This window comes from Barbus barbus, assembly GCF_936440315.1.
Source record: "Barbus barbus genome assembly, chromosome: 38".
NCBI classification, from domain to species: domain Eukaryota; kingdom Metazoa; phylum Chordata; class Actinopteri; order Cypriniformes; family Cyprinidae; genus Barbus; species Barbus barbus.
Genome location: NC_136716.1, coordinates 4,701,610 through 4,720,706, shown reverse-complemented (window position 1 = coordinate 4,720,706; position 19,097 = coordinate 4,701,610). Strand labels below are relative to the sequence as shown.

Below are 19,097 nucleotides of genomic sequence, written 5' to 3'. Positions count from 1 at the left end.
GGTCTTGCTTGACACAAGGCAGAGGCAAGGCCAGGACTCTCATGGGTCACTCTCTTCTGAAATTATTCTCTCTGTTTTTGAGACCCCGCAGTCTTCAGTCATGGGACATAACAGCAGACCCCCAGCAATAATCATTACCCAGAGTGAAGGAACGCCTCCGCCTAGTCACAAGCCCACTCCACCAGTGCTGCGGAAGTTCAGCCGAATAACTACCTATCCTGATGTGGAGTCTTACGAGGTCAATGTGGAGATCATCCCAGACCCACCAGATGTACCTGCTCCACAACCCCCACCACCTCCACCTCCCTCCAGTCCACCACCACCTCCACCTCCTTCCAGTCCCCCACTCAAATCCATTCCTGTCCCTCCATCCCCACCAGACCCTCCCCATCCAACCCCTCCACCTCCTTCCCATCCAACCCCTCCACCTCCTCCTCCTCTCCCACCTCCCTTATCACCAACCTTTTCCCGTTCCATACCTCCTTCTCCATTTGTCCTTCCTCCTCTTCCCTCAGTCACATCCCTTCGACCGGTGTCCTTGCGGCCCACACCACCTCCACCACCACCTGAGCCTGAGCCTCCAAAGAGGGAACTCAAAGGGAACCTTAAGAACATCCAGAACATAGCTGACATAGAGAAATCTGTTGCCAACATGTACAGTCAAATAGATAAAAAGCAGCGCCAACTAAAGATTGTCCCCAAACCACAAGTGTCTGTCGAACCAGAGGCTGTTGTGTCAGAGGCGGAGCCTGTACAAAAAATACCAGCACCAGAGCCCAATCCAAACATCAACTCGCTAGTGGAGGAGCTGGAGAAACGCTTTCCATCTCAGTCCACTATCCTGTGACACTCTCTTTGTCTATATTGCTATTACTGTCTTAGAAGCGGTTCACACAGGATGCATTCTAGCAGCACAGCATTTTGCTAGAGTGCAGCAGAACCATTGACTGTAAAAAAAGATGGATGGTGCACCTCCACTCTCTTCCATTGAAGAAAAGTAAAGCCGCAAATGTCCCAATAGGGCACGGGTATGTGTCTCCCGCCCACACACCTGCAGAGTCGATCGCAAGCACACGCCCCTGACCCTTTTTTAATTAGCCTGACTGCTCCAATTTTTGTCTTCTGATTGCCGTACAAGAGGCTTGTGTTAAAATAAGGTAAATACAACTAGTTTGTGCCTCAGTTCGCTCAGAGAAGCTGTCAATCTCAGCTGTCAATCATGACAAATTATTTGAAATGAAATTTAATTTAGTTTGGATGACCTATACATGACCAGCCACCTGGAGGTGATCAAAACACTTCGGCTTCACTTTTGAAGACTAATACGGCACACTTAAGCATAACTGACAATAGACAAGGCATTCCTGTAGCTCGCCAACGACACCAGCATAAGAATGTGTCCTGTGTGAACGGCCCCTTAGACTATCACTACGTTCTTGTTATCTTTTTGTCTTATCATTGTGTTTCATCTTATTGTTTTACAAAATCAAATGTTTGTGCTTTTACAGTTTTTGTATTTTTAATAAGTTTTGCAAGAGTGTTTTATTATTTAGTTGAGTTAAACCTTCATACAGGCATTTTAATGTTTTAGTACACAAAACACTGTTACTTATAGAAATTATCCAATTCATATGCCCTAACATTGGGCTATATGTTACTGTCACTGGATGAGAGAAAATGTCCTCTATAAAGCTTTTCTATGAGGTACACTGCATGCGCTCACCTCATTTCTCTTTCTTTCTTTTTTCTCATGGTTTCTTTTGTTAATTGTATTAGCACAGACTTGACACCACATTGTCTACCAGTTTTGAGCAATATCTGGCACAGGATATGCAGATGAGCACAGTAGTTTATGTGAATGTAAACAGATTGAATTTAAAAAAAAAAGGATGTGTAAAAATATCATATCTGTGCATTAGGCCTCGCAGTGTGAGCCTGTGTGACGCTATACATGCATCAAGTGTGCCATGTAGCTCAGATAGTGAAACCATTGCTTTGATTTTACATTAAGGAGGATTCTGAGGAAATACCTGTATTTTTTCATTGTAAAAGTTGCAAAACACTACACTTCAAAAAGTGTCAGTCTTCACTGTATAAAACCTGTATCACTATGATCAATTTATTTTTAAGTACAGCTGTTATAGGACTTTGTGTCTATCTCGGTGCAAGCATTCATTGTGAACTGTTTGTGCCAGATGTGCAAATGGTCTGTGCAAGAAAGGACTAGAAAAGCACTGAAGAGAAACTAGTTTGTTGTAATGTTAAATGGCTCTATGGTATGTGAGAGTCGTCAAGTTGCTTGTAATTACCGGCTAAATCCATTTAGTGCGAGCGTGTTTGTGTGTATCAGAGAGCTTGTCTGATTGGTGATATGTCCTCCATTTACTCTTTTAAACAGAAACACGCTGCATTTGTTCCAGCAAATGTCACCAAATTCCAGCTTTAATTGTTATGATACTTATGAATGGATGTTGCACCATTACATCCGATTATTGTCGACTTGCAGCAGTAGACAACTATACCATATTGTTTTTGTTCAAAAGTGTCTCAATGACCTTTGAAAATTGATCATGTTCTCCAGCACTGTAACTGACTCCGCAATTCTGCTTAGGCTCGTTTTAAACCTCTTACCCTATAATATTTCTGCTATAAATTCAGCCCCTTAATATAGAATCCATTCAAACTTTTAGTAGATCACCTCAATGTTGTGTGCTATGTATTTTTGGTTTTATTTTATGAAATAAATTTAAGAGTGAAGACAGAAAAATCTCCCATTGATTTACAATTAATGTGCAGGATTCAAAAACCATCATCAATATTTGCCTTTTGAATTTCAATTTGGTCTTCACACTAAATGTTGTAATTTTTCATTTATAATATGTATTAAACCATTTAGAACTTATTTTGTGATGGTGATGATTTACTAGTAAATACCTACATGTTTTTACTTTACTATCATTCAAGCATTGTTGTTTCTTTCAAATTTTCTTTGCAGATAACCCACATCGTGCCATATTTTCCCATCTCATATCATTATATGTTTTTCTATTTTGTAGTGCCATGTTCCATTAGGACTAGCAGTGCCATCAAGGCATATTTACGGTGTTAGGGAACAAACAAACTAATTAACATCTTTATGGCAATCAGAGGGAGGAGGAAAGCTCTCTGTGTTAAAATTAGCACAATCAAACGAGATTCATCTGTCACTAATATTGTCTGTTTAGTCAACGTTTCAAACACTGGCAAAGCAGATGGCAAAAGTCAAACCGCACTGCAGAAAAGAATGCATGTCTAAAATTAGTGCTGTCAACAAATTATTTCAGTGTGTTTGATTACAAAAGAATAATGTGATAAGACGTTTAATCACATATTGGTGTATGTGATTATATGTAATTAATCTGCATATTGTTATATTTTTGTGCAGCCCTTTTAAAATACTTATGGTAAATATTAATACATAACTTTATGTATAGTTATAAAACAAACCATGATTACACAGAGACAGAGTTTCTATATTCTAAATATGACTTTTTGAAGGACCTCTTGACATATTAGTGGTATATATCCTGTTATGTAGTTTATGATTCATTATCAAAATCTTTTTAAAATTATATTTGCATGATGCTGAAAACTAGGATTTTTGCCTTCGTAATACCTTTCTCTATATATGCTGTCAGTGGTGGTACTGGCTCACATTACTTTTAATTAACAAACTCCATATAGAATAGAACATGCCAGCTAATGCTAAATTATTTTTAATCTTTTAATTATTGTGTGTGACCTTGAAGGAATTGAGAAATATTATCAGATAATTAATATAGCACAGAAGGTTTAATTTAGCTTTGGTAAGTTTCCTTTTTGGGGGGAAAAAAAAAGATGCAAATGCAGTTGTACCTTGATCTTGTTATAACCATATAACATAATTAGTATGTAATTATATACTTCAATTATAATTACAAATCATGTAATATATCATATTTCATTCATGGACTGACACATCATTACACCTGCAAACACACTCACATAGAGAGAGAGAAAAGTCACCAAAACAAAAGTCCCTTGAAAGTCGCATATTATCGTTAAGAGATAAATCTTCATTTGAATCTCTCATTATGCCCACATCAGGGAAGAATTGCTGTAATTTGCTCTTGCTGATCTGCTGCCTGGAGAGAATTTTAATTTGCTACGCTTTCAGTGAAATTATCCTGGCACTTAGGAAATGCTGGCCCGTCTCCATATAAACTCTATGTACCCCTAACACACACCTGATCAAGAGTAATCAAATGTTGTTTTTAGGTCCTCTTTGCATGCCAAGCATTGTCACACATGATAATGTCTAATAGCATTAGATGCTTGAGGGTGTTAACATTCATCTAAGTGATAAACAAGCAGTGTGCCACTCGTCCTTGCAGCGAACAAGTGTCTAGCTTTTCTCTATGGGCATGTCACTGTCTTATCACTGTCTTATTGTCTGCTTTGAATCAGTGGTGTTAACGCAGATTCATTATGCGATGAGGCCTGTGAGCGTCATTGCCATTTAGTGCTCACCACTGACCCCTAGAGTAATGCCCCATAAACTAAAATCCCATAATTAATAATAAAATTCATAGACAATAATCCACAGTCCATCAATGAAAGTCTTATGAAGTGAAAAGCTGCATCTTTGTAATAAACAAATCCATCAAGACATTTTTAACCAGCTAAAATATGAGTCCTTTATCCAAAATATTGCTTTCTCTAGTGAAAAAGTCATCTCATCTGAATCAGGAGAGAAATATGCAAAGATCAAGCACCGTTTAAAAGCAAAAAGATTCCAAAACTGTTCTAAACCAATATGTTTTGTGGATTATTGTATTGTTTTTATCAGCTGTTTGGACTTTCATTCTGTCGGCACCCATTCACTGCACAGGATCCATTGGTGAGCTTGAAGTTTTCGGGTGAAATACTCACCAAACGTTTTGTTTCAGACTACCGTCTGCATATTTTTCAACACATGCGTGCTCAGTTCTTCACAGTTCTACATAATTTATCAGAGTTTGAGGCAACCTTGCAGAAACTTAACGGATATTGTCCTTGAAACCTCATCTCAAGGAAACGCTGTCTCATCTTATGCATTGAATCTTTTAAACGTTTAAAGACTTTGTCACATCTGACAGTCCAGTTTGAGATAAAGAATTAAAACACTATCAAGATTTCATCGTAATAATCTTACTGACTTTATTTCCATACTGTTATCTCCTCACAGGAGAGGCTACGGGCATCAGGAGGTATGTATTTTTATTCTTTGGAATTGCATTGTTGAAATGATGTCTCATCTTGAGACAGTTTTATTGGACATCATTTTTATTGCTGAATGCTATTTGATAGGGACAGTGATGACAGAGGAAATAAGAATTTGTCAAGATCTCATCTGTAAAATTGCTGAAGGCTAGATCTGTCAATTTGGAGTTGGACTTGCTGATAACATTTCTCAATTTTTTTATTATTTTTTTTTTCCTCAGGAGGTTGATTATGAATTACAAAATGTGTTTAGATAAAGCAATAAGCGAGTGGATTATATAGATTATTTTATAAAACAGTAGCAGCAAGTTCACACTTTATTTTAAAATCCAATTCACACTATTAACAAACTACAACTTTTGACTCTGTAAACTCCTAATTTCTGCTTATTAATAGTTAATAGTTAAGTTTAGATATTGGGTAGAATTAAGGAATGTAGAAAATGGTCATGCAGTATATGTGCTTTATAAGTACTAATAAATAGCAATTATGCTAGTAATATGTATGCAACTAGTTAATAATGAGAACTGATCTCTAAACTACATTAGTGTTACCAGCAACAGTAATTGCATTTAAATATAATCCATTTTTAAATAGCTCTCTGGAATACTTGATTGTAATTGGTCAATCACAGAATACTGTGGTTAAATAGGTTTTATACTGACATTAAACTGTATAATTAACAGTTGTCCCAGGCAAGATTTTTGGAATATGTGCAACAATATTTAATATCCATATTTATTTGCCACATTTATTTGCTAATTAGCCTTAATCTGCACAGACAGATGATAATTATCACAAAATGAATCCTTTAGGTGCACACAAGGTACTATTTTCTGAACTTGGCACATTATAAAATGTGTGCTGCTCCTAGCTATTCATTTATTTGAAACTGCTTCAAAGCAACTTATTTAATTACAATTTGAATTAGAATAATAATAATGTTTATAACATTGTTTCTAAATATGTAAGCTTTAACTTTTGAATGCTTTACCATATAATTATTTAAACTCTCCTGTGTGTGTGTGTGTGTGTGTGTGTATATATATATATATATATACACATTTTTGAAAACTTTGCATGCAATCAGATCAAGTGATTACTTCTTTAAAAACTATAGTGGGGTGCTAAAGTCTGAAAAGTAAAAATTATTCTATTGTCAGTTTTTCTAACTAAATAGTTTTTATTTATTGTTCTTTCACACTAATTGTTTTATCAGTGCAATTTGAGTAAAAGTAGAAACTAAAATGAACACAATTTATGAGAATGCCTTCTTTAAAGCAAGTAAATCTGATCTTTTGTACAAAGACGTTCTCAAATGTTTTATTACTTTTAAGTTAACTTTAAGATTACTTTTTTTTACTAATTACTTTTAAATTAAGATTTTCAGTTGCTGATTTTCAGTGTAATCAGACTTGTGGATCCAACTGTACTTATTTTATATCTTCTATCATTCATTCTCACATACATTCAGAAATGTAATATTCCTTCTTTTCTCTCTTGTTTCCGCACTGTTTCTCTTCTGAATGCTGTGCAGCAACAGCAGTTGCTTCGACCCTCTCTCTTGAGACCAGAGGTAGAGAATCGCAACTTTTATACTCACAGAAAACTGTTTCTGTTGAGCTGAATGTGCTGTAGTATGCCATTTAATGAACACACATGTTGTTGTCTACAATACAATATCTTTTCTACAATTTCTACAATATGCAAATACCCATTGTACCCTATGTATGTATGCATGTATGTACATATGTATATATATATATAGGAGTTCAGATGCAAAAGCCTTTCTGAAATTTTCATCTAAAATAAGCATTTTTATCAGGCTACTATTTTTAGGTTCAGTTATTTTACTCTAATGGCAATGTATAGGTCCTTTTCTATGCAATTAAAGTGAATTAACTGAACACAAATATAGGAGGCTGATAAAAATGCTAATTTTAGAAGAAAATTGTAGACGGCACTTAGCTTTTGCATATGAACTCATTACACCCACCTTAAGAAAAAATGTGCTATTCACTGCGCCTAAAATTTATAATTGCAGAAAAGATATGCACGTTGTATTGAACATTAATGGAGCAACAGATTTTGCGTGAAAATAAATAATTCAAGTTGTTTATAAATCGTATAAATGTATGAGGTGGCAAGAGGGGCCTTTTACCCTATAGGCACACGGTATTGATACAAATACTTCAGCTAAAATAATGTTGTTTTTCTAAGTTAATACTTGTTCGAAACAATCACTTTAACAAAGTTTGTGCTATTTTCTGCTTATTTTGAAAAATACAATTATTTTTGTTCAATGTTACTATAAAAAATATATTTTAAAATACAGAAACAAAATCATTTTATTAAGTAAAGCTTCTGAAAGTATTGAAGGAGATCCAATAATAGTTGAATATATATTTAAATTATATTTTATCATATGATATGATTAATATCATGTTTTTAAATATGATGGTTTCATTCTAAACATGGTTATTATCTCTAATATGGACAGACACCCAACATAATAAATGATATTTACCATCTGAATCTAACCATGTCATGTCAACAAATGGAAAAGTCAGCCATCTATTAATTATCATGTTAATTACTGTGCGCCTTTAGCCGCAACAGCAGGGGCTAAAGGCCCCTATATATATATATATATATATATATATATATATATATATATATATATACAGTATATATTGTTTCACATTCACTCACAAAAAGGGTTAATGTAGCCAGTTAGCTTTTACCAAATCAAGAAATACAGAACTTCCTTTTTTTCTTCTTTATAATGGACAGGACTTTTGTCTGTCTTCCCCAGGGATTTTGCCTAAAGCAATGTGCTCTTTGAATTATAACTCTTTGCTCTGCTCACAGGAACTCTCTATGGAGTCTGGTATCGATCCAGGACAGGACTATTATACACAGGATTACTATAATTATGATCATGGGTGAGTGTGCGTTCACTGGTCGAAATGTGCTGCTGGCCCAAGTAAAATTAAGATATGCGTCAAGCCTGCTGCATTTAATAAATCAGTTTGTACAATTTCTAGGAATATATTTTATGTGGTTTCTAGATGAAGAATTGTCATTTTCTCTAAACATTGTGGGCCATCTGGTTGTGTCCTTTTTGGCTGCAATAGCAATTACTTACTGATGCTTGTGCAAGGTGAACTGTCCGTATGGAACCCAATTAGCAGGAAACCATAGAAATAGGTGTTATAAATTAATGGCCCCCTGAGGGAGGTGATGGTAATTGCAGACCATCAAAGATATTTAAGCAAAACTGAATGCTAGCCATGTTTTCTTACTGTCTTATACAGTAGGTTGTACACATGTGATCAGTTGCAGTCCCCTGCTGTATACCACATTGATCTTCAATATATCCTTCTATTCTCAACAAATCCAAATGAAAACCTCCATGGCTACAAGCTAGTGAGGATCAATATAATCCTGAATTTCAGCTTGTTTCCTCTTAAATGGGCTGCCTAAGATGCATTTGGGTTCAGACAGCCTGCTGCTCCCCAAGAATACTCAAAGTCCTTAATGAAGGTCTGTTTTGACCTTTTCCATACAGTGTTATGAAGTTTATGTTTCTAAATCTTACTTATTGGATTTGCCTTTTATTTTAATGTCCCTGAACTTTCATAAAGTTTTAGTTTTGATTTAGGAAACAGTTAGGGAGAAAGTTTTTGCTCATTTATTCATAAATGTTTTGCACTTGTGTGTGTGTGTGTGTGTGTGTGTGTGTGTGTGTCTGTCTCAAGTGTGTGTGTGTGTGTGTGTGTGTGTCTGTCTCAAGTGTGTGTGTGTGTGTGTGTGTGTGTAATACCAGTAAATTTCTACCTTGTGTGGACAATTTTAGGTCTCCATGAGGAAACAAGCCTATAAATCATACAGCCATACAGAATGATTTAGTTTCCAGTGATGGATAGGTTTATGGGCAGGGTTAGGGTAAGGGGATAGAAATACATTGTGTACAGTAAAAAAAAAAAAAAAAAAAAACATTACCAGTATGTGTGTTTGAGGTACGTATATGCAATAATCTTGTATACCTGTCTTTTAGCTATGACTTGCCTCAGTATGGGAGTCGACGGAAGCTGATCTCTCCAGCAGGGATGTATGATGAATATGGAGAGGTGATTATGGAAGATGATGGCAGCTACTACTACAGCCCACACGAATCCGAGGGAGAGGTATCAAATTGTATTAATTTTTTTTTCTGTTTTCTTAGTTTAAACCAATAAAACATGCAGTATTTTTTTTTATAAAGTTACTTTTATCCTGCCTCTAGCTTAAGGCCCTTACACATGACTCATTTCAGGGTTTCTTTTGGCACCTTGACCTTCACTTGAAAAGCATTGCAAATAGCAAGGTAGAAAAAAACAGAAGTGTGAACATTAAAAGTAGTGCAACCAAATTAAACACATTTGAGCTTAGAACAGAAAGAAATCCTGATTACTTTGAAATGTCATTGAAAGTGTATCAGAACATTCAAAGCAAAAAGAAAAAGAAAAAAAGACCTTTTTGATTTTGTTTTTCTTTCTGCAATGATTTAATGTAAACAGATAACAAATAATCAGTCAGTAATGTCTAAAAGGCGGCCCTCATACATGAGTACATTTGCTTCACGCTGCAGGGTTGGAGTGATTTGGGGTCAGTTAGTAGAACATGGGTAACCATCTAGAGCAGGGATGGATGGGCAATTCCGGTCCTGGAGGGTTCAGAATCCTTTCCTACAGAGTTTTGCTCCATCCATAATTGGAAATTACAGGCGGTTGTGTTTGATTGTGGATTAAGCTAAACTGCAGGAGAGCAGCCCTCCAAACCAGAACTGCCCATTCCTGATTCATGGCATCATTCCCTCCCCTATCATGTCATGATTTTTGCTAGCACCAACCATGACTTCACTTTGAATGGTCAGCAGCCAGTCATGTTAATGCATTTGCATTCAACGTGGAACTGGGGGTAAGACTGTACCTTGACACTTCTCTCAGTGCATTGGGAAATTCTGACATGAGTCATGTGAAGTCACGAAGATGATGGTTGATCTGAACTGTTGATTAAATATTCTGAATGATAAAAAACCCTGGACTAATATCAATGTAATAGGTTGCTAGGCAAGGCAGAAGGCTGGCTCCCCCTCCTGGCAAGGCTCTACCACTAAGGCCCCCTAGACAAGCTTTTGGAGACCAATCTCCAAGGCTTGAGCAACACCTGCCTGCACCAATTGAAGGAATCTCACATCCTTACAGCTCAAAGGCTGAACCTTCACTCAAAGCACCTATAAAACTCAGCCAAATGTTTGACAGAAGATCAAGCCCAGCTCCAGCTCCATTCCACCTTCCATGGAAGAACAATAGAATATTTCCAATTGTAGCTCCTGAGGAGAAAGGAGGAGGTAGTGATAACCCCAAAGCAATCACAATGCAACATTCAAACAGTGTGGACAATGGCATGGTAATTAACGGCAACTATTTCCAGACTAAAGAAGCCATTCCTTCAGCAAAGACTAGACTTGGCAAAGTTTTGAGTCAGATGGACATCTTTAAAACATTGCAGACTCAGAAGAACTCTCTGAGCAGCATTAGCGGGACTTTAGATCATAGGAGTAATGGAAGCATCCCGACCTCTTGGTCACTCAGCGAGTCAGAAAGGAAATCACAGAGAATCCCTAGTGATAGTGTGGAAAGTGAGCAAGAAAGAGGTAGGAGCAGGGAAGACATCATTCAACAGTCTTACACTGGAAGTGCCATGTCAGTCACACCTTACCATCCATACAGGCTCCAAGAAGGAGCACATATGAGTAGTTTAGACTCTGATGATGATCAAGACCAGAGTCCTCTTGATTCAGACAGGGAGTGCCAAACAAAATCTCAGCTAGATGACACTGAAATAGAGTCAAAGACAGAATCAGATTCAGACCAAGACACAGAGACTGAAAAAGAAACCGAGACAGAACAAGAGTCAGACACTGAGAGAACATCGGAGACAGAGAACGAGTCAAGCTCAGAGGAAGATAGCAGTGGAAAAGAAAGTGTCAAAAGTGTCAGCCTCACAACATCCCAGAGATCAGTAACCTCTACCTCCGAGAGAAAGAGGAGCAGATCATCTTCAGAACCTGGAACTACATCCACCCACATGAAAACATTAGAAGAGACCATCCTGAAGGAGAATGAGGATAAGGAAGACAGAGGGCAGATGGAAGAAGGCCGAAGTAAGGATCCAAAGTCCTCTAGGTCTAAAAGCAGTAATTCTCTGGAGAGAAGACATGATTCAAACTTCCACAGCACAAGCAGATTCTCTGTGATGAGCAGTAGTGTAGCAAAGGCTTTAGAGATCGACAAACTCTCCCCTATAGATGAGAATGAAGAAGGAGAAATGACTCCAGAGAGTGGTGGTAGCCCAGGTGATAGTTCGAGCTCTTCGGATGGAGCAAGTAAGCTTGAAATAGACGGGGAGGATGAGGAGACTAATCCAGACGCAACTGAGACTGACGGAGCCTCCTGAATTATATTCTGATATGTCCAGTAAGGCTGGCCATTACCTTTATTTCTTGTGTTGATCTTTTTATTGGCCTTTTGAATGCCTTCATCTGGTTCTTGTTTTCTTCTTCTTGTTTTCCTCTCGCTGAGCACAACTTGGCATTTCTCCTTAACCTTTGCTGAATAGCATGAATGTTATTTCATCTGTAGTCTTACCTTTAGAGGTCACCCTTCAAAAGTTTAGGTCAGCAATTAATTTTCAGATCAAAATTAGGTTAGTTTTTGTTGTTTTCTAAAAATCTTGTAATCCAATGACATTTGGTCCATGAGCACATTACTTTTAATGAGCTCATGAAGGGGCATTAAGTGTGTGTGTGTTGGTTGTTTTGCTTTTTTATGAGGAGCAGTTGTGGTCCATGAAGGAAACTTCTGGGAAAGCTGATGTTTAAATTGAATATTGATCAAGCCTGCTTTATTTATAGTATGCTGATGAAGTCATCTTGATAATTAACACTTTTTAACAATCTTTCCGATAACCAAACCAATATTTGTCCAATATGAAACATGGAACAAATCATGCAGTGCCATTATACAAATAGCAATATGTGACCGGAATGCGCAAATTAAAAAAAATGAGTTATTTTTATTTTCACATTCTCCATTAAAATATCTTCAAAATGATATATGACTTGTTGTAATCTGATAAAAAATGCGCTCGCGGAAAGGTGCGTCTTATGCACTTATGCTTTGCAAATGTCAGTCAGCACAATCGTCATCAGCATGGGTTTGAAAATCATATTTCACTGGTTTGGACTCATGTCATCGAGAATTCGATATGAATATTAAGAAAGCTGGAATGCTGCACTTTGCAACAATAGACTTACAACTTGTGGTGAGAAGCAGTAGCCGTCGTCCAGAAGTGCGCAGAGAAAAAGGTACTCCTCTCAGAAAACGTACAAATAAAGATAATTTTAGAGGTTTAGTTACTATTTGGAGCATTGGGATCGCTAGAAGAGGTCTTAATGAGCTCATTTTTGTGAAGACCCCAAATTCGACCAAAACTGACATTTTTCACTTCTTTTGCCTGTAGCTCAAAATTAGCCCGTGCGACTTCCGACTCATTTCGCCAGAACGGGTCACATATAGATATTTTTACATTATATGCACGCTACTAAGAAACCAATTAAAACAACCGTTTAAAATTTTACATCATTACTTGTGCATTTCTGAGAAGACTTTCCTTTTTGGACAGAACGCCACTGTTGTGTGCCACTGTTGTGTAAAAATAAAAAAGTCTGTTATTCTTAAGCTGTCATTTTACACACCCATTTTCTTTTTTCCAGTACGGTAGAAAAAAGAGGATCAAGCTCATTGTAGACCGTGAATACGAGACCAGTTCAACTGGAGAAGAAAGTGCACCAGAAGCGCACAGGAACCGCCTGTCTAATGTGAACAGCCACAGCAACATTAATGGGAGCATATACTTGGCCCAGAATGGCTCAATAATCCGGACGCGACGGGTCGCGCACACCAACAACATCAAGCTCAACTCTCCAATACGACTGGGAAAGCACTTTAAGAAACTAGACAAACTTGCTGTCACGCACGAAGAGCGAATTCCTTTAAACAGCCCCGTAATCACAGGCGCTTCAGTAGGTGAACAGAACCTCACAACCAGGCCCTCCAATGGGTCCCTGGCCTCCAGCACTACAGGCCCAGAGAGTATAGCTTCAAAATCAAACGTGTCGAAAGGAGGGGATGAAAGAACACAAAATGGGGATGAACAAGAGTCCACAGTGGACAATCAGGAGGTGAGGGACCCTTTAGGATCACATAGTGACCGCACACAGTCAGATGAGGAGGAGCTCTGGATGGGGCCTTGGAATAACCTGCACATACCAATGACAAAACTGTGACTTCTGACATGCAGATGCTCTGTTGTCTTAAAGAACTTGAGGGGGGGGGGGGGGGTTAATCTGCAGCATAAGATTATGAAATTGCACTTTCATTCAGTATTATATTTGCTTTTTTGTGGCCCTGAAAAATGAGCTTCTCAATGATTGTTGCATTCATAAGTACTTTAAAAATCAATCATGGTTCTGGCCCATTGATTGTTGCCCATCCTTTTTATTATTATTTTTATTTTATTTGTTTAATATTTTTTGTTACAGATGTATGCTTTCATAAATAAGTTTGTGCTTTTTATAGTTTCAAAGGCAAAATCAAATGTCTGCTGAAGTGTATTTTTGGTAAATAGTCATTAATAAAAATAATTGTGATGAATCTAATGTACATTTGCTTAATGCCACAGTCATTTGAATGGACTTGCAAAAAAGTAGAAAGTGCTATATTTTTGTGCTTTTTTTATACCAAGTTATAGCAAAACAAAATTATTCGGGATATGGTCACATTCTGTTACAGATACTTGGATACTTGCTACACTCAAGAACAACTTTTGTTGCTGTTGTTTTATTTTTGTTATATATATATATATATATATATATATATATATATATATATATATATATATAAGCGAGGCAGAAACTGCTCTCGTTGTGCAGCCTTTGAATATTTGACTGTTTCTACAAGGCAGAGAAACGGACACATCACAAACATTCCTGGTTTAAAAAAAAAACAAACAAAAAAAACTTTTCATTTAATCTTATTTTCATCACTATAATGAAAAGAGAAAGCATATCACTTTGCTTGAAGTTACACATCTTTGGGTTGAAAACTATTAAAGTTACCGTGATATTATATGTGCTTCTTGTTCTATGTGGATGAATCTGATGGTCTAAACTTATTTATTCATTAATCTTAAATCTGACTAGCTGCATCAAGAACACGGATAGTAAGAAGAAAGACCTAGAAGACCAAATTTAATCTGAGCAGATGGCACATCTGTTGCCAAAACAGCCAAGCCATATTCATTCTTTAAAGACAAGATATTTAAAATGACAAAAAATTAACCAGTGCGCAAAGTCACTTCACTTGGCAGTCATCATGATGAAATTTCACACTTCAGCTTTGAAGGCAGAAGTAGAGAATCGCTAAACCTTGACTACTGCATGAAGGCATTTAGTAGTCAGGATGTTACAAATACATTGGATATGCACATCTGCCAAACCGGCCTGGTCAGACTGCTTAAACAGATTGTGATTCTGTTTAGTGCAGCTAGTGGCACAGAAACGACACACTTCACCTTTAAAGGCAGAAGCAGAGAAACACCAAAGCTTGAATTCACAGGGGTCACGGGAGAGGGAGACAAAGACAATTTGCCCATGAACACACTTGACGTCCATCTCTGAAATTGCCTTTGCTACCACTGTGACCTTAACCAGCGATCCTTTCTCTCTTCAATTTCCTGTCAAATTAGTTTCATCAGATGATGCCTTAAAAACAACCCAGACCCCATAGCTATCATAATCCATCACGGAGTGTCAGAAGAAAGGTAAAATGAAGTTACCGTGTGTGAAGCCATAAAATGAATTAACTGCAAATTGTTTCTTCTCTAAAAATGTATTTTCATGAAAATGCATGCATGTTTAAGTATTGTATGTGTTCCAAAACGTGATAGTCTCAAAAATGAACATCATTTACTCACTCTTGTCGTTTCTGTACGACTTTATCTCTTCCGATGAAACAAGTAGTTCAACATTTTCTATAGTAAAATGGCTTTGTGTGAGAAACACGCTTGAAATTTTCCCTCATGTTTCCAAGCACGTGTCTTTGCCACTAGTGAGCATAAGCATCCATGTTGAAAATCAAACCAGTATTTAATGTCCCCTGTTGCAGTAAAAGGCTTCTCCACTAGGTGGCACGATACTCACAGTAAAACTTCTGACATTGACAGGCTATGTAACTTTGAAATATGGCTTAGTAATTTTAAATAATTGTCCTTGATTCAAGAAACATTGTCCGTTCCTGTCAGTCTCAATTAAGCTGGCACCCTTACTTACCTGAAAACTCATCAGCGTAAAACTTATGAATAGAGAGACAAACCTGTTTGGAAGATGTGTTTTCTTTCTCTTCCATTAAACAGCCCTTGGAGGACACACTAAAGTCTGAATCATAGTACTAAAAATGCCAGGAGCAAGAAAAAACATGATTATCTTGGGCTTGGCAAAGTAATTACACTTTAAACGATTATCCTTGCCTGATGAGTGCATGTTAATAATGTCCTGAGCTCTTTGATCTCCAGATCACGATACCAGCACTGCATTATTTCAAACAAACATCCAAAAAGTAAATAAAGTCAATAATTACAAGCTGGCGTGTATGTTATTACAGGTACCTGCCCACGCGTCATGGCTATTTAAAATTCTATAATTAACCATTAGATCAGAGACAGAGAGAGCGTTTCAAAGTATTAAACTGCACATCCTGGAGCCAATGTAAAGTGTCAGGGTGTGTGAGCGTGTCTTTAAAAAGGACTAAATACATAAACACACACACTTTTTTACCTTCACTCCACTGGCCGCCATCCAAGAGCTCCCAGCCAGCCAGTTTGGCCTCAGTCAGTGGTTAATGGGTTTGTGGTCATGTTTTAAATGCCCTGAATATGGAGAATACATCTGACATTCTCAGTGTCAAGCTGAAGATCATTTTGATTTTGGTAATTAAATCTTGATGCCTTTGTTGTCTGAAAGACCGTGCTTTTGTTTTTGTTGGACACGAGCGACAGGCGTATATTGTGGCCTGAAGGCCTATCGTAGAGTAGCAGACTTGCAATGTGAAACCAGACATAGCAACTATTTTTGTGAACTGTGTATATTTGGAGCCATTTTTTGGCTAGTTTTTGGTTTCCTAAACTATATGCTAAGTGTTCCTCTTCCTGTATAATTTATATCCATACAGAGCAAGTTAGTATTTGAAAGATGTTTGTGATCATTCTGATGAAAAAAAGAAAAAAAAAGAAGAAGAATCTCACAGGCTGCTGCACTTGCAAACACGCCGCATACTCTCGGAGAGGAAAAAACTGATGGCATCCCACCCAAGCATTTTATTATTTCTGAAAGGCAGGGCATATAGAAAAATATAAGTTTGGCAGTCTGGCTCTCGTAATGAAGGGGTTGATCAGGCACGGCTCCAGTGCAGACATTTGAAGATATGCCTCGGCCATCGTGCCACCGAAACCAGTAATATAGCATGTCACATGAATATAGAAAAGAGTAGTATGGTCCTTCATTTGCCGTCATGTGTGATGTTTGTACCTGTCAGAACTCCCGCTTTGTGTCACATTTGTTGAGTGGAGTTGACATTCCTTAAACAACCCCATACTTGCTGTCAACAGCCAAAACATTGTCCTCTGTTATTTTTATTTTTATTATTATTTGATTAATCCACCTTATTTTTCCCATAAGAATGTCTGGTTTCCAATGTCATTGACTTCCAGCTATTTTTAGCTGTACAAAACAGCTCGTTTTGCTGCTGGATATTGTAAATTTGTGTCTTACTGTATTATGTTAATGTATTATCTTAATTATGAACACACTGGTTTTTAGTGCAAACAGTTTTACCATTTTAACTGCACATTGTTATTCTTCTTGTTATTTCCCTGAAGCAGTTAATGAACCGGAAGTCTCGCGCATTCACGGAAAACAGCTATAAGGCTAGATGGTGTACAGCTTCATCTACTGGGTATGCACACATCAATAGCATAATCTTCAGCGTAATTTTTGCACACTGTACAACAATTACTATTATTGTAATTGTATCCCTTCTAGCCACAACCACAGAAAACGTCTACTTCCGGATTGTAAAATAAGGTGGATAGGCTTTTTTGGAAACATTTTATTTTGTTGTACTTTTAAAATGTTACAAATTTACCGTTTTTTTTCGTCTTCTTTTTTAGTCTGATTTTTCATCAAGTTTACTCAAATTTTGAAAAACTGATTTACATCAATAATATATGATTAATGATAATAATAATAATAATAATATATATGATTTAAAAAATAATATATATGATTATATAGCTAAATAATCTGCATAGCCAACAAGTTTTTTTCCTTATATTTTCATTACATTAGGCATTACAAATCATTTAATCAAAAACAAAGCTGACAAGACTTTGCAGTTACAATATATATCATAAATATAAAGGTATGCTGTGTATGTATCTATTTATACTGCTTAAAAGTAGTATAATATAATATAAAGTTAATATTGGGTTCTTCTTAATGAACAAGTGGCTTATGATGAGGAGGCCACGTGTGGAGTTTTAAGTTTGTTTGACAAAAAAACCCAAAAAACATTTATTTCTCTGAAATAAAAACCTGGAACTCGAGGATTAAACATGCTTATTACACAGTGCATAAAATGTTGTAGATGCACTTTAAATGCACCAATTCATCATGCAGCCTGTTTGTGTTTTATAATGATTAATTTTGGCAGAGTACAGCTGACAGGGACAAATTTCACAGAAATGACATGAGTGTGTGTTTATGCCTGTTTTCTGTCACTTATGGTTGTATCGTTGTACAAAAGCTGCAAATCTAATTCCTGGAGTGACGCCCCATCCCTCCAGTGTGCTTTAAATGTGCTTTAGCTACTGGGTGTTCTCTGCAATGAATCAGCCATGGAGTTCGACACAGCGGTGCTTGGCCAGCGGCCTGCGAGTATTAATGTGTGCTGCGGCATCAGTGGGGCCTCTAGTTAAAGAGAAATGAGATGAGAGGAGTTAGGAGCTCTGCGGTACAAGCGCCTGCTGGACTGAGGTTAAACGCAGATCTTGAAATGAGAATTTGACTATCTGCTCTCATAAAAGCCTCAGTAAGGCCGAGTGCGCGAGAGAAACCGCGGCGTCTCTTTCGCTGCTTGCTCGCTGAGAGCAAACAGAAGTCCTGTGGGTTCGCCAGCACTCTGCGGGTGTTGATTTGCCTCTGTTTTTTTCTTGCTTAACCGAACAGAATTTCGTTGTATGTCATCATGTATTGAACCCGTTTGTCCTTTGCCACTACCACCCCACCCCACCACAGCGTCCGTGAAACAAACAAGGCAGTAAACCTATCCCTGCAAGTCTACCTTAATTCACACTATATTAGGTGTTAATCTGCAATTGTTAACTTAACTCTTTCTACCTGATTTATGCCATAAATATAGTTATGTTGTATAAATGTAATTATTTTAGCGATATTACATATTTTTTGACTCAAATAAAACCAGTTAATATCAGAATGATGTCTCAATAAAGTATTGCCAGGATATTTAGAAAAAAGTTTTTAATGTTTCAAAATGTTGTTTTAAACCTCATTAATTTTCATTATATGGACCGTGGTTATTATTTTTCTTAGCTAAAATCTAAACCATAAAATAGTGTTACTTGAAACAAAATAA

The 19,097-nt window shown here is 37.0% G+C and overlaps 1 protein-coding gene across 1 annotated transcript in view; it reads left to right on the top strand.

The window, feature by feature from the left end:
* LOC306857863 (protocadherin-15-like) overlaps nt 1-13,675 on the top strand; it is a gene marked incomplete at both ends in the record, with an annotated part of 196,347 nt that extends 182,672 nt beyond the window's left edge. Inside the window, 5 exons of the mRNA XM_079398102.1 lie at nt 5,246-5,267; nt 6,818-6,856; nt 8,152-8,225; nt 9,341-9,470; nt 13,103-13,675. Coding sequence (XP_079254228.1) covers nt 5,246-5,267; nt 6,818-6,856; nt 8,152-8,225; nt 9,341-9,470; nt 13,103-13,675 — 838 coding nt within the window. The remainder of the gene's footprint in view (nt 1-5,245; nt 5,268-6,817; nt 6,857-8,151; nt 8,226-9,340; nt 9,471-13,102) is intronic.
* Nucleotides 13,676-19,097: the final 5,422 nt, after the last annotated feature.